The sequence below is a fragment of the Rhynchophorus ferrugineus genome, unplaced genomic scaffold, assembly GCF_030347505.1.
Source record: "Rhynchophorus ferrugineus isolate W39M unplaced genomic scaffold, kcgeb_rfMv2 rfM2, whole genome shotgun sequence".
Lineage (NCBI taxonomy): Eukaryota > Metazoa > Arthropoda > Insecta > Coleoptera > Curculionidae > Rhynchophorus > Rhynchophorus ferrugineus.
In genome coordinates, this window is record NW_027472581.1 from 90,861,464 (window position 1) to 90,878,156 (window position 16,693).

The 16,693-nt window shown below is 32.0% G+C and overlaps 1 protein-coding gene across 3 annotated transcripts in view; it reads left to right on the plus strand.

The window, feature by feature from the left end:
• Positions 1-15,209, plus strand: part of gogo (thrombospondin-1 like protein golden goal) — a 233,600-nt gene extending 218,391 nt beyond the window's left edge. The window contains exons 12-18 of one of the 3 annotated variants that reach the window (XM_076396946.1): positions 755-1,007; positions 3,227-3,439; positions 3,602-3,779; positions 5,163-5,469; positions 8,845-9,055; positions 11,948-12,199; positions 13,552-15,209. In XM_076396946.1, coding sequence (XP_076253061.1) covers positions 755-1,007; positions 3,227-3,439; positions 3,602-3,779; positions 5,163-5,469; positions 8,845-9,055; positions 11,948-12,199; positions 13,552-13,823 — 1,686 coding nt within the window. In that variant the 3' untranslated portion in view covers positions 13,824-15,209. The remainder of the gene's footprint in view (positions 1-754; positions 1,008-3,226; positions 3,440-3,601; positions 3,780-5,162; positions 5,470-8,844; positions 9,056-11,947; positions 12,200-13,551) is intronic. The other 2 variants (XM_076396947.1, XM_076396948.1) reach the window with 2 other exon arrangements.
• The last annotated feature ends 1,484 nt before the right edge of the window (positions 15,210-16,693 follow it).

The window sequence follows — 16,693 nt, forward strand, 5'->3', positions numbered from 1 at the left end:
AAGAAATATTTCATTTTGAATGATGCAAATATATTTTTATCTGTCTACTGTTCTCTATTAATAATAACATTTGAATTCCCATTCTTAGATGTCAGTCAAAATGAGCATTACCTAGTTCTGAATTGAAGCCAAGAGACATTGAAAGACGTTTTGTCATATGTGACGTGCTACTTCAAGAGCAGATTTGGAAAGGTTTTGCATCGTGTTGTTAGTGCTAATGAAAGCTACTCTATATTTGGTGGGACCAGTTTGGTGTGTTATACCGTGAGCTGCTAAAACCTAATGAAACCATCAATGGGGATCGCTATTGACTACAATTGATACGTTTGAACCGAGCACTGCGCGAAAATCGACCGGAATACGAGCAAAAACACATCAATCTTATTCTTCAGTATGACAACGCTCGATCATATGTTTCAAAAGCGGTGAAAACATACTTGGAAATATTAAAATGCCAAGTGCTATCCCACCAGACATATTCTCCAGACCTTGATCCTTCTGTTTACCACTGGTTCTGACATGAGTCGTGACCTGTCTGAGCAGCACGTCACTTTTTGTTTTTAAGATAACAAAAAATCGGTCTAATGAGGGATAGCGTTAAAACCATTCTCTCGAATCCGTAAATCATCCAATAGATTTGCAAAAATAGCAACTATTGAAAGCCTCGAATTTAAAAGAAATAATTTAAAACTGATTTATGGGCTAATAATAATTATTAAGCACCAACATTTTAATGTTTTTTTAATTATTGTAGGCTGATGACGATAGCGTCGTTCAGTTTCGTGTGGAACAATTCTATCTACCCTGCGGAAACCAATGGCTCAAAATCCGGGATGGCAGCTCCTTGTCTTCGACTCTGCTGGCCGACTTGACCGGCCAGCCTGGAACCAGTCCCTCGATAGTTAACTCGACTGGGCCCAATTTATTATTGGAATTTTATTCAGATGAGATCTCCATCGGGCCCCAGGTCTGCGGTGGAGGGTTTTTGGCCGAAGCCAGCCAGATTAGTAAGTAATTAATAAAACAGGCGCATATGCACTGTCAAGTTTTAATCGCCCGCTATTCTAAGTGGATCCGTGTCGGATTATTATAATTAATAAATATCATTGACGAATATAGCTGTAATAGACGTCATAATCAATCAAAGTAATGTTGTTTTAAGAAGAGGTGGAATAAGCAAACGTTTAAAGTTTAATGCCTTCGGGGTATTTCCAACGATTGGGGTTTATTCCAGTTATATTTTATAAGAACTAATTTATATAGTCTAGACACAATTGATATCTGTTGTTATATCTTAATTGCTGGAAACATTGGTGGTATGGTTATGCTTTTTTTAATAGTTGCACAGATAAATCCTCCCTACTTTTTTTTATTTATAATAGAGCACTTAATGTGATTTTTAGTGTCATATGGTTAATACGTCTGTAAAATAGTTTATTCTTTGAGATAATATGCGAGTTGATTGAATTCCTGACGTTTTCAATAAAAAAAAAATCAAAAGGAGACGAACTTTGACACCAGATTTTTCATGAAGATTATTGTTTTAAAGTAACAAAATTTTAGTAAATTTAATTAAATTATTTATATTTGTGGTGAATAAGTTCTTTGTTTATATCTGTCGTCATTTAAATGCATAAAATTAAAATCGTCAATAGTCTCTTATAACTACTTATTTCAGTGTTGACTTCGTTGTTCTTAAGATATTCTTCTTAACTTTTTTCACTTAAGGCCCTTTTAACCATCACCAATCCATAGCTGGTGCTTGGGGGTGAGTGTTTACTTCTCAACTAATACTTCAGCTGACTTTTTCTTCAAGTTCACCTTTTGTTCGACAGACATATCCAAATTTTTATAATCTCTGTTACCTTGGCCGATTCGGTTTAGTAGTTAATCTGTAGATGCCACCCACAAGTCATGAAACTCTAAAATTATGAAACGAATATGGTTAACGTACATAATATTGTGATACAATTTAACATATATAATATTAAGCGTTTTGAACTCCTTATTCTATTGTTAGGTAGGTTAGTATTTTTAGTGATAATGTGAATACTATTTACGCATAAAATCTATTTTACTCTAAATGGCAAACGATATCCCTCCATACATGGAGTGATTTTAAAAGAAACGTATGAAAACATGAAACTAATGTTTGACTTAATCAAATACAAAAAATACTACAGGACTTGGAAAACAGGGAGTCTTCAAGAAATATTGTTGTTTGCTCAGTTTGTGGGACACTAGAAATACAAAAAACCAGTATGAAGTTAGAGATTGGCCGAAAAGAACTGACTTTGTTTGTGGTAAATCAAACGTTAAATATGAATTTCTTATTCCACGAGAAAATATGATTTTGCCTCCATTACATATAAAACTTTGTTTAATGAATAATTTATTCAAGACCATGAATAAAAATGGTAATTAATTTATGCATTTGAAAACTGTTTTAACTAAATTAAGTGATGCTAAATTAAAAGAAAATTGTTGGTTCTCAAATAAGAAAACTTTTGAAAAAATAATGCATTCGATGAAAATTTTTAAAATGCCGAGATTTTAGTGCATGACTTGTTACAAAAGTGTAAAACGATGGGATGCAAAATATCTTTTAAAATATTTTTTTTACATTCCAATTACCATATTTTCTTCATAATCTTCGAATGGTGAGTGACGAACAAGGTGAACACTTTTACTGGAATATAAAGGAGACATAAGAGAATTGTCAAGGAAGAAGCTATGCTAAAATCTTAGTAGATTATACTACTGGTTTGTAATGGAAAAGTATTCTACTGTTCACAACAGGAAAAGTTAATAGTTCGTCATTTTCATTCAGAATATATGGCTAATTTCTTTACTGACCGCTCAAACTTGAGCTATTTTGATACATTGTCTATTTGTAAACATATATTACTATTTTTTTTATAAAACTAATATTATTAATACATTTTTATACGGTCTCTATTTATTTATACTATTTTAATTTGTAATATCTTTAAAATGGTACGTCATTCAAAAAAATCGTTTAAGTGTTTCTGTTTAGCAGCTACAATTTGAGAGAAAACCCGATTTATTTAATGCTATAGGAAACAAAATCACCCAGTGTAGTTATTAAATACTTGGGTTCAAATGATTTTACTTTTGTTTTTAACATTTCTTTTAATTTTTTCTTGTTCAAAATATATGTATAAAATATTTAAGTAGTTTTAGCAATTTAAACGCTCTGTTGCAGAAATAATAAAGCCAAATATAACTGAAATTCGTGTGGCACATAGCATCAGTACTGCCATCCCAGCAGTTGTTTTAAAACTAACGGCAGTACATATAGCTGCGATATTCTTCCTGAGTGGCCTTATTATCGCTACAACACTACTGGGAATGCAATACGCCTTTAGGTATAGGAAGTATCACATAGCTGAGGCGGAAGATCAAGACTCTCTAGCAGGTAAATATATTAGATAGAGCTAAAATTTAATTTAAACGAGGAAAAATTTCCTTCGCCATTTTCTCAAAACAATTTACTTAAAAAGTGCCTTCACCAATTTGTCGTTAAAATCCCCGTTGAGTTATTAAATCTAGCCTAACGTCGTTTACTTTTCTCGAACAGCTTCAAATGCAAGTCTTCCGCTGGCAACCAGGGCTCAGTCGAACTCCACTCTTTTATCGGAAGTAATTTCGCTTACCCGGATGAGGCCCTTGAATATGAAAAGTCGCAGGAACAAACACAGCCGGCTTAGGGAGTCGATCGACTGCGATCAGGATCAAGAGGAGGAAGTCACTTTGGCGTAAGTAGGATTAAAGCTTCAACTATTTCTCCTGCCAGGAGTGGAGAAATTTCCCATTGTAATTTAATATAAAAGGAGGTTTAAATAGGTACAAGGGTCAACGAACAATGTTAAATAGAGACGACGATAATTCTATCGGGGTGTATTTGGCCGAAAACTACAATTATTGACAACTATTTATGTTTCTCGCTTGTTTATTATTATTTCCTTAAACTTTTTTTTTCTAATTGTATAGACCAACCATCAATACAATTACAATAATTTTAAAATTAGTTCTTATCTCCTACGATCATATGTGGCATGTATGTCTTCAATTTCCAATTATTTTTACAAAGCTTCTTCAGTTTGCTGGATCAGTTTTGATTGGAATAAATCTAATTCATTTAGTGTTATTTGCCATTGTTTAAGCTGCTGGTAAGCATTGGTAGCTATATGTTATCATTCATATACGCTTCGTTTTTGCTGATAAGAGTACGCATCACTCACGAATATTTTCATCAAACTATAGGGTTATATATAACAGGTTAATTGAAAAGTCCCCGGCCTACCACAGTAAAACACATTTTATTGGCAAAATTAGTTAATTTTTATTTAATATAATTCCCTTCAAGGGTAATGCACTGATTATAGCGAGCCTCCAACTTCTCGACACCATTTTTGTGGTACGATTTGTCCTTTGCTGCAAAATAGGCCTCAGTTTCGTTAATCACCTCTTCATTGGACGAAAATTTCTTCCTCGCGAGCATTCTTTTGAGATCTGAGAACAGGAAATAGTCGCTGGGAGCCAGATCTGGAGAATACGGTGTATGAGGAAGCAATTCCAACCCCAATTCATGGATTTTTGACACGATACATTGTCTTGGTGAAGCAGCACTTTCTTTTTCTTCAAATGCGGCCGTTTTTCGGCTACATCGTCCTTTAAACGGTCCAATAATACTATGTAATAGTTGCTGTTGATGGTCCTTCCTTTTTCAAGGTAGTTAAAAAAATTATCCTATGCGCATCCTAAAATACAGACGCCATAATCTTGCCAGCAGACTGTTGCGTTTTCCCACGCTTTGGTGCGAGTTTATCCTGTGCAGTTCACTCGGATGACTTTTTGCTTCAACTGTATTTTTCCGCTTCAAAAAGCAATGTTTTTTGTCAACACGCGAAATTCCTTTTTATCCTTTTTTTCACAATAACAAAAGTTGCTTCACACAAAATGCTATAATTCACAAACTAATGATCCGACAGCTGTCAAATATATACACGCATGTTTTGAGGGTTAGAGCTAACTGATTAACATATGGATTTAATTCTAGAGGCGCCCTCTATGTGTCAGGCCTGGAACTTCTCAATTGACCTGTTACAAAATATAAATTTAAATTTATTCATTTTCAGAAGAGAAGAGGAAGAATGTTTTTCCGGTAGCACCCTGACATTAACTGCACCAAACGATACGACAAACACAACACTGCCCACTTTAGCCAATCCAGAATCTGATGAGATAACTCCAAGTGCCAGTTTACCAACGTCACCTCATACCGAATGGCGTGTGATAAGACGTTCTTCGACTCTCAGCGAAAAAGACAGGTCCAACGAAAAGGATTCAACGCAAACGCTGACTGGAAAAGGGATAATGAGGAGGGTCAGCAACGCTACTTTAACAAACGTGAGCTATGAGGAGATATGCTCTAAAAGTGACCCGGTGGAGTATTTTTATTATTCTTATGTTGCACAATTTATTTTACTGTTATGAGCAATATTATTTCTGTTTTTTGTTTTAATATATCTTTTGTACAATACACATATTAAGGGGGTCGTCTAGTCTGGAAAATTTAAAAAATCGATTGTATTTTAATATTTTCAAAGCTTAACAATTTAAGAATATGTTCTTAATAGGTGTTTATAAATTCGAAATTATTTTCAGACATACCAGTTGTACCGGAAAGTCATTACCAATTTTTTTGAAAAATAACTACACAATTTTCCAGAAAATCAAAAAATTTATTTATTCATATTGGCCATGTGATTCTAAAACAAAAGATTCAAAAACAACAGTTTATCCTTTGAGCCATTTTCTATGTTCTTTGAAATTGGCAAACTGGTGCTCTGCAACAAGCGCGTATCATATTGAGTATTCTATTGAGTAGTCGGACAGGGCAAGATCTGGAGAGTACGACGGATGTGATAATATGTCCCATCCAAGTACTTTTAACGTTTTCTTAACCGGATTTGGTTTATGAGACGGCGCGTTATTGTATTGTAAAATCACTTAAGAGTGTTTTCAGGACCATTCGGGATGTTTTTCGATTAATGCACGGCGATAACTTGTTGGTTTCAACAGTTCGTAGTATACGCCGCTCTGGTTCCACCAAACATTGAGCATTGTCTGCGACATCCATATCACAACTTTTGAATTTTCGAAATCACGCCTCACCTGATTTTTTGACTAAAATGATGACTCTTTTCTTTTGATTAAATAAGGGGGGTAATGCGTGCCGTAAATGCACGTTTTCATTCACGAATCTTAACGTTCTCAAAGAGGTGCAAATCTATGACGGTGTTAATTTCTCAAAAAATATAACATGTATAGCTTTGAAGCTTGCTATCAGTAGAATAAAATTACGTATGTGACAAATCTGTTTAAAAACCCGGTCGTGACTTTCCGGTACACCTGATATAGCTATTTTAATGACGCGGTATCTAAAAGTGAGATTTTAAACGCGGTTGCCTCTAAACTACAATTTTCGGGACGATTGACATGCTATTTCAAGATTTATATGAAACTTGGTGTGAACCTACCCTATAAAATCTATTCCATTCAATTTCTATGAAAGTAAGGCTATAACAAAATTTAGATTTTACTATTTTAAGACTATTTATCTTAAAAGATTAAAAATTCTATTTCTTTTAATAGCTGCTTTTAGTTTCTTTGGTGGAAAATATTTTTTGACTTTTTTACTTTGACATGACAGAAGAATGTATAAGAGATCCACTAACAAGATTTCAAGACAATTGATGAAGCAGAATTGGGAATTATCAAGTCAATAGTCTTGGAGGAAGTATTTTTGAGAAAAACGCCTTTAAAATGTAGTGTTTAGATACTCCTAGGGCATATTCTCGAAGGTTAAGCTTTGAGAGAATGGAAAAACATATTTTTTCAAATATCTAGACTAAAATATCCCCTTAACTTAGCTATTAGAAACACCAAATTCCTTAGACATATAAAAAAACCCACTAGACATATAAAAATATAATCGATCAATTTTACGGTTAGTTTTTTCTACTTAGAGATTGATGTCGAGCTTTTTTTTTGGCTAATATTTATTTTCGAGGTTATATATTGCGTTAAATTGTATTCTCGTTACAAAAACCAATAAATTGATTGAATGATAAAATATATAACACATGTTTTCGATCTTCAGAATTATGTTTGTTCTGCTTCTTTTACAAAATGAATTTTCTTTAATATGAATATCTGTTTTATACTGTGTTTGAAATAATGATTTTTCTATAGTAACCTGTCAGTTATTATAATATCACCAAATTAAATTAAATAAAATGTTACTATAGAAACTTATAAAGGCTGTCTAACAATAAAACATATATTTGATAAAATAATATAAAGGTTAAAGTTTGGATGCAGTTTTGCAAATGTGATTTAAATTATAACTTTTTACCAGGACCAATCACGTCATCATAAGCAAAGAAAGAGTGACATATCTTATTTAAATTTACAATGTTTGAATAATTCATTTAGATACGTAGAATCTCCTGGGTAATATTGCAGATCATGATTGATGACACGTTTGTGTAATTGGTGTTATAATTGTTAAATTACAACTCTAACATATTTGAGAACACTCCAAATTGTCGATACTTTGAGGTAAAATTGAGGTTAAACAGCTCAGATTACTTTACGGAAGTTTTCGAATACAATTTGTCTTAAGTTCTTTAGAAAACACTAAAATAAAAAAAAACTAAATATACTAAACTTTGAATTTCAGAGGCCTGCAACAAAAGAAATGTTAGAAGAATACCTAAAAACAAGAAGATTATTTTTGCAGATCTGTGTTACTTCAGAATCATTAATTCTCCATATTCGTTAGATTTAACATCCAGCGATAATTTCCTTTCCAAATCTGTACCTGGCGCATGTTGCATGATTATCCTCAAATTCTATTTCCTCCTATTCTTATAACATAATCCGTGAAGCAATCGTATATGTCAATGATTTTCATGTCAACTTGTCATATACAGGCTAATATGATGTATCGAAAACAAAATTAATGTTATAATAATCACAATATAATTTTACACCCACATCAGACACGCTTTTTTTTTAAATATCAATTAAATACTTATGTTTATATACAGCTTCTTATGCTATCGGTAATTATGTTACTGTTCCAATTACTTCACCAGAGCACTTTAGTGGTACTATCGTCATTACAAAATAAAAATAATTACTGTTTCAAATATAATGTTTAATATAATTAATCTTAAAATATTTAGCTAAGTACTGTTAATAGGGATTTAACTCTTAAAGATATATTATATAGTATATTTTATTGTATAGTAAGTTCTTTTGTACACACGTCATCAAAATGTTTAATGTATTTTCTGAACCAATTTTTAAATTCGTTTCATGGTCAGACAATATTTTGCTTCTCATTTTATTCTAGTAACTATATTTTTTCTCTTCAAAATGCAATATTTTATCAACAGGCGAAATTCCTTTCTATCAATTTTTTTCGCACTAGCAAAAATTGCTTCACTCAAAATGCTATAATTCACAAACTAATGATTCAACAGCTATCAAATTTATATACGCATCTTTTGCGGGTTAGAGCTAACTAAAAAATATATGGATTTAATTCTAGTAACCTGTTATCTTGCATCATTTAAAAATATATATCAGTTTGAATATAAACTTTAAAAAGAAACCAACCTGAGTCTTAAATATAATCCTATGTTAAATTAATATTATTGCATGTAATTGATGTAATTATCAGAAAATGATACATTCAAATATTTATCATTTAAAGTTCAGTATATTTACTTTTTATTTATATTTTAGGGATGTTATTCATCCGCAGCAAGTATGATTAGTACAGCGACAATTAGATCGACAAACGCCAAAGCCACAAAGGATAAGAAAAACAGGGAAAGGCTGTTAGCAGGACCAGGTGGTTCCGAATTTTCGATCGCTGTGCCCGATAACGATTTAGAGATTGATTACTATGATTATAACGTAGCCAACACTGAAGCCGTACCGGGATCTTATCTAGGTCAGTATTAGGTGAATTTGTCTTATATATACGAAACAATATAACTAAGATTTATTTAAGCGAATCCATGTCGACTGCTAGATGTTTGTTGTTTGTTGTAGCCTGTTGGGTATAGGTGTCCTTTAATGTGATCCATTTCTAGTTACGATAATATACCAGGTTATTCAATATTTTTAACAAATAACAAAAGACATTAAATAATCTGGGAAGTATAGGAAGAAATATTGAGGGTTCTTAAATTAAGTAGCAGTTCCTTGGTCGAATTTTAATCTACGTATTGACTGATAATCTGTTAATTCAGTATTATTGCTTGAAATAACTCTTAAGTATTAGTTGTCGGATATTATGTACAATTACGTTTAATCCGATGCTACTAACTAAGTTTGCCTCAAAGCCCACTTTCCCAGCTTTTTCAAGAAACTGCTGAGCCATTGGTGTGAGTTTGAACTGCTCAGCTGGCTTTCAGACATCTTCCAATATAATTGAAGTATGATATGAGATTTTACCTTATATGCGCTGGTATAATAAATTGTTTATCAGTTTTAATTAACAGCGATTTCCGATGGTTCTTCATTCGGTTTGAATATCCAGTTTTACATTTTAATTTTTGTTTTCGTTTTTATATTATTTTTTGGCAGTATGTTATAGGGCATATACATAAATAGGTGGCGGCGCCATTATGGTGACCATCTCATGTATATATGGTTGCATATAATAGTTGTTCAAAGGTATAAAGCCACCCGGACTGTATGAGGATTTTGTCATCTTGATTATTGTGGTTTTAACCGAGTCGTTTTTATGATATAAATACTGAGAATCCCCATGGTATCCATTGTTTTAATTGACACCCCCCCCCCTTCACCAAATCATTCTATGCAATAATATTTCGACTTAGAGGGAGTCATATCGTATTTCAATATATGCATTATGTTTGCTCAAGTGTTCCAATAGAAGAGCAGTACTACCAACAAATATTTAAAAACGGATAGAAACTTCATAAAATCACACGATTTTTTTACAGCTGTACAGCCTTCAGAGAGCTACCCAGGAGTCTTCATTAAATTAAATCTCCTATCTATTTTCTAAAAGTATTTTTGAAAATCATATTAAGAGAATTTAAATAGTTCGTGACGAAATTAGCCGAGAACAACAGGAAGAATTTAGACTTTAGTTTAGAATATATTTAGACAATTAGTGTAAATAACATTTTCACAGTAGTCATTTCACGTTAATGTGTAATTTTAGTTTCGAGGAACCATCTGGAAAGCGTACGATTGTTGGTTTTGTTGATTTTCATTCTACTTTCGACTATATATACTAGCCCATATTTGTGGACTTTTGAAAGCTGAATATGTTGCAACAAAAATTATTATAAAGTTCTTCAGGCGTCGTATGATAGCTGCATTAGCTGCGTGTGAGTGCGAACTAATTTGTCCAATTCATTTTAAATTTGAGTCTGAGTAAATTTCCAGAATGAAGTTAGAAGTGTACCAGCCGGAGAGTGTGAAAGGAAAGTGGGCATTTGGCACTTAAGAACCAAGAAAATTACAGAGAACTTGCTACATCTTTCAGAAAATTCCTCTGTTGTACAAAACCCACGGAAATATTTCTACTTGAAAAACTAACTCAAATTCATAGGTACCAAATAAAGCAGACATTGTTAAACAAATTAAAAACTAAGAAGCAACAAGTCACCTGGTAAAGCCAGAATTGTTGCAGAACTATTAAGACTAGCCGGGGACTGTAAAGGAAATCACAATGATCACTGAAAATCTTTCAATTATCAAATACTGACTGGTAGGAAATCCAAGATGAAGTCTAAGGGAGTAATATTGGAACACTTCGAAATTTAAACAGGTGTGAAGTAAGGTGATGGACACTCCTCATTATTTTTTAATTGAATATTAGAATAAAACAACCAATCAAATGAAGAAGAACTGAAATTACAGTAGACCCTTTGGCTTTTGTAGATGACCTGGCGATTCTAACTCGGGACACTCAAACAGCTCAACAACAAATAGATATTCTAAAATAGTAAAAAATATAAGTTTTAAAATTTTATTTGAAACAGTATTTAAGATTAGCAATAAATTTAACAAAAAAATGACACTAAAATGTTTGCTAACTAAATATTACAACACTGTGATTAAGTCCGAGTGCCTTTACGATGCTGAAGCTCTCATTTTGGACAGAAATTTACAGAAATCGCAGAAATCTAAAAGAAAGGCCCAAAACACACTAAAGAAGAAAAGTCTGCGGGAAAATTTCATGGGCATGTTAAAAGAATGGAACCCAGCAGATTAATTAGACACGTGGTGGAATTCTATGAAGTTCGCAGTAAGGCCAATATTGAAACAAAGAAATGGATCGCTGCACTTAGAGAGGTTCTGAATCGAGAGAAAATAACACAACAAGAAATACACAAATGCCAGAAATACAATCCGGAAAACCTGGGTGAACGAGAGGGAGCTCATTTTGAGAGAATGAAGCAATATAGGCCAAAGGAAGAGAAAAAAATTACTAAAATGTCTCTATGTTGTACTTCGCGTGAGCCAGTAGGGCCAAAACGTGTATAATAATATTAAATATTTTAATAACAACCAGAAATATAAATTTAACTTTATACAGAACCTTCAATACTTTTTCCTATTCGCGATTATAACTATTTATGATTTATTTTCGATGTACTTAATCGAAAATAAACTTAAAGGATCACATTATAGACCTGTGGTAATACCGTTTTCTTTCTAGCAATAGATCCACCAGCCACGAAGCATCAGCTTATGTAATAGTTCTATCCATGTTGTCCTTACCGTATCTCGTGTGTCGTAGTTTCGTACCATTCAGTTCAAAATCACTCACTCATTAATGCGTTACGATTTGTTAACTTAGGAATGGATCCTGCATTTCTAGTTTGGATACCTCCACTCGACGAGACCGGCGAGATACTCCCGTTGGAGGGTCACGAATGCCACGAGATGACAGATATCCGACCCAGAGTTTATATCGATCCAGGTAGTAACAAGGAATCACCAGAGGAGGAAACTCTGTTACCGAAACCAAGAAGGAGGTCCATTAGTGAATGTTCATCGATATGTTCGTCGAATAGGAAAAAGACAAAAGTGGTATATCCTCTAGTACACGGTAAGCATAATTCATTTAAGGGATATTATGCCCTAGGATATTGAAAATCTAATCATCAAAATATTTTATCAAAGAAAACATTAAGTATTATGTGCGTGCATGTAGCTTCGGCCATTATTTCACTTTCACGCACACACTACCAATGAAAATAATTTTCGTAATTTGCCATAACTTTTCCTTGCATTTCTGTAACCTTGGCAATACCGTTTCGAAAGCATTGTGGTTTGGCAGTGATGTTCTTCATCTACCTAAATATCTGGGAACCAGAAAGCACTGTCTGGTGTAACAAAGAGTTATGACTTTGAGAGATTTATCAGTCATTCCTTGCAGAATATCAAAATTATTTGAGAAACTAATATTTAAACGTGTTAAACATTTTGTAATAATACCAGATATCCAGGTTGGTTTTCGAAATCACCACTCAAGAATCGATCAAGTGCACAGAGTAACTGTAGTTATTGAAAAGGCGTTTGAGGAAAATAAATATTGCCCTACAAAATTCCTGGATGTCTGATAAGCCTTTTATCGGGTTTGGCATTTGATATTAATCTGTAAGATAAGCAAATTGTTATAGTGTAACTATTGTCAACTGCTGGAGTCATATATATTCGGATGAAATTTTAGACTCGCACTAAATAGAGTTCTCGACATTTAAAACTATTTCAACAAGGTAGCGTCTCAGGACATCTCCTATATCTACTCTACACTGCTGACATCCCAACAACAAAAGAAATACTACTTAGAACCTTTGCTGACGACACAATTATTATGAAAAACGACATATCTGTGCCTAGGACAGTGGAAAAAGTAAACGTGGCAGTCAACAAAGTCTACAAATGACTAAAGATTGGAAAATTCAACTTAAATGGGGTTGGGGTTTTCGCAGTAGATCCACTTTTCATCGTCAAGACAATGCGCTGCAGAAGACTCTTTTTTTGCCTGGCAAGCTGTTAAACCTATATATTGATTTATATCTTTCTTATGACATGTAGACATCAGAAAACAATTGACACACTGCCAAGTTCTCTGGAAATTGTTTGAGAATTTCAGCTATGTTTTCCTCCAATATATTTTACAATTCATTTTCTTCCAATTTTCTTGGTGTCCCAGGTCGTTCTTTGTCGTTCGTGTCGGTCGATTCAATTTGATATTATGGAACAGCATCATTACAAGTTTAAAATATTAATATTATGGATATGTGAATATATGAATATATATGAAAGAATATATCTATTTTCAATTGTTTGAATGACATTATACTGAAAATATCAAATCTCGTTTATCAAGCAAATCTAGATTTTATTACATACAATTGTAAGAAGTTTCCTATTTGTTAAGTATATTATTTTTAGGTCTGAACAACTCTGGATCAAATCATATTGATAACAAATATATTAACGAAAGCGAACCCTTGAAAACCAATAAACAAGTGACGATCCCATTACACGAATTCCCCAAAAAAATTCGACGTATACGACAAGACATGGAGAAGGAGACTAAAGTGGAGAAATCGCCCAGCGTTGACAGTAACGCGATCGACGAGATACGTTTTGCTGATGACGAGGACAACGATCTGGACATAAATGAAATTGAGAGGTCCTGCAATGTAGAAAGCGTTACTTGAAACAATATCTTTCTGGGGTATGGTTGTATATTTCCATTATGATTTTAATACAATATTAGAGCTATGGCAAATAGGATAATTTTCACATAATTTTATTAGAAACTGGATATTTTAATTGTAAAAAAAACAATAAGTGATTATTGCAACAATGTATGTTAATATTAACTGTAATTATCATTAATTAGTAATAATATATGCTTTTAAAATAACACTGATTGACAACGTTTGGGTACTTGTTTGTTAAATTGATTCTATGGAGTATTATAGAAAATTTGAACATGTTTATTAACCGAATTTCTTGGAACACTAATATTTTATCAGACCCCAATAAACTGATATTTTGAATCAATCAATTCTGCTAATTTAATAAAATACCTTTGATTTATATCATCACAAATTTGGAATTATTTAGCACACTTGGACTCTGTTTGGATAAAGGCTCAGTACTTTCGATTTATAATTATTAATTAGTCATGAAATTTCCACAGAATTGTGGGAGAATAATATATATCTCTAATCAGGTAAAAATCTCTATTCCAAACTAATAGAAGCATTTTTTTATACTGTTTTTTTCAAATACGTTTTGTTTTCCAAACATTTCAAAAGGAACACCTCCAGTAATCCATTTAAAAAAATGACTGTCAATCAGTGTATTCTATCAATAAACTGATGAAATATCAATTGACAACATGTATGATGACATTATAAATTTTAGTGAGTACATACCAAATAGGCACAATATCATATTTTACTTGCATAAACTTAGAAAAACATATTTTTTCTAATATAGACCATATTATAAGACCGTTGTTCATCATATCACAAAATCATCATCAAAACTATATCTAAAAATGTAAGGAAATCATTATATCATATGATAATGTCAGTATACATGTTCCGCTAATAATGAAACTTACGCTATAAAATATTTCCAAAACTCGGCAGCATCCAAGCCCAATGCTTGTTTTTGTTTGTATATAAATTAATTGTTTAAGACAAATATAAATGATATGATAATATCAGTCAACAGGTGCAATAAAGGGTACAAGAAAAGACTATCTAATGAAAATCAAAAAAGTTTCTCGCGTTGAATATTAGTTAATTCTATTATTAGCTTATTGCAACATTGCTATAGTTACGAATAACTTAAATTCAATGACGTTATAGAGACAAGTTATTATATAAAGCTATAAGAAATCAATGACTGTCTGAGGTTTCATAATCACCAGTTATATAATAAAATATAAAGCAAATATTTCTGTGCTGACTAGTTTCAAATCCTCTTGTTATTTTGATAGAAAAAAAAGGTCAATCTTCGACCATAATTTTACATAATATGATTAACATTTTATTAAAAGAGAAATTAAATATCCTATCACATCTAAAACCAACTTCTACGCCCTTTTGTATTATGATCACAATCTAATATTATCAGAAAATGTGTTATCAATCATCCCATTATTAAGTGGTTATTAGTTTTTCCAAACTTTGATCATAATTTTACTTAATATGATTAACATTTTATTAACAGAGAAAATAAATATCTTATCATTCAGTTATGTTTCAATAAAATTATTTTAAGCAATTAAGTTGTCAAAAATATCAGTCAAAATTTTGGGTGTGACTTTGGTCTATGTTAAAAAATAGAGAAATTTGTTATACGAAAAAAATGAAGCTCTCATAACAGATGTATCATGTGATAAGTTTGATCCTTCTTTCTCTTGAGAGTCACATTCCAATGTATCCAGTATATATAGCATAGAAATTCAAATTCTAGCCTCAAATACATCTGTAATCCATCCCAGTATCCATCTTCTTTATTTTCGGTGCTTATTAGGACTATTATTGTGGTTTCTCTACAGGGTTCTTGTTTAAAAGTTTTTTTTTTCAGTTTCAAATATCTTTACTCTATATTTGATGTGGGCCGGTCAGATTGAAAATTAATAATTAACTAATTTTATTTCCGGAAAGCTACTTCAAGTACTAAGACACTTGAATATAGGATGGTGATGTTGTAGATCGAATTGCCCTAACAGTATTTTGAATTCATTTTAAAGCGTTATAAAATATTGAAAATCGCAGTTTATTTCTGGTGTGACACAAAAAATTTTCACAGGATTCAAAATATCTATCAAATGATGTCTATAATTAGCTTTGAAAAAAATATGGTTTTGAGGAATTTTGAAAAAAGCCAACACAACTAAAACCAACTTCTACACCCTTTTGTATTATCATTACAATCTAATATTATCAGAAAATGTATTATCAATCATCCCATTATCAAATATCACCCTCAGGTTATGGAAATGTTTATAAATATATTATATGAAGCAGACGGTATGAGACTGAATGTTTGTAGCTCTAGGACTAGTTTTAAGAGAGTTTTGGATAAGCTGAACTTAAGTTAAAAAGAATTTAGCTATAGTTATTGAAAATAGTTATATTATAATCCCACGAATCCAGACATTTTCAAAAAAAAATCGTAATTTTAAAACATTTAGTGTGTTATTGATAAATAAACACACGGATGATTGAGAGAAGGAATACTTTTTGGGATTTTTAACGATAAGTTTATACCGAAGCACTCTAAATATATACATTTTTTGTATAGATTTGCAAAAAAAGTTAGTGGTAGTGTCAAATGACCTATTTTGTACCAATTTGAGATCATTTTTATTTAGAATCTGATATGTAATGTATCTTATGACCATATTCAAACTGTATAATAATTAGCTATATTAAACTATAACAATTGCTTCATAAGAGTAATGGGATTCTTACGTTCTAAAACATATATTATATAGATCAAGAACTTTTTCTTAAGGGGTTATATCTGTTTATTATCAAAAATAAATATATTTTGTAAGTAG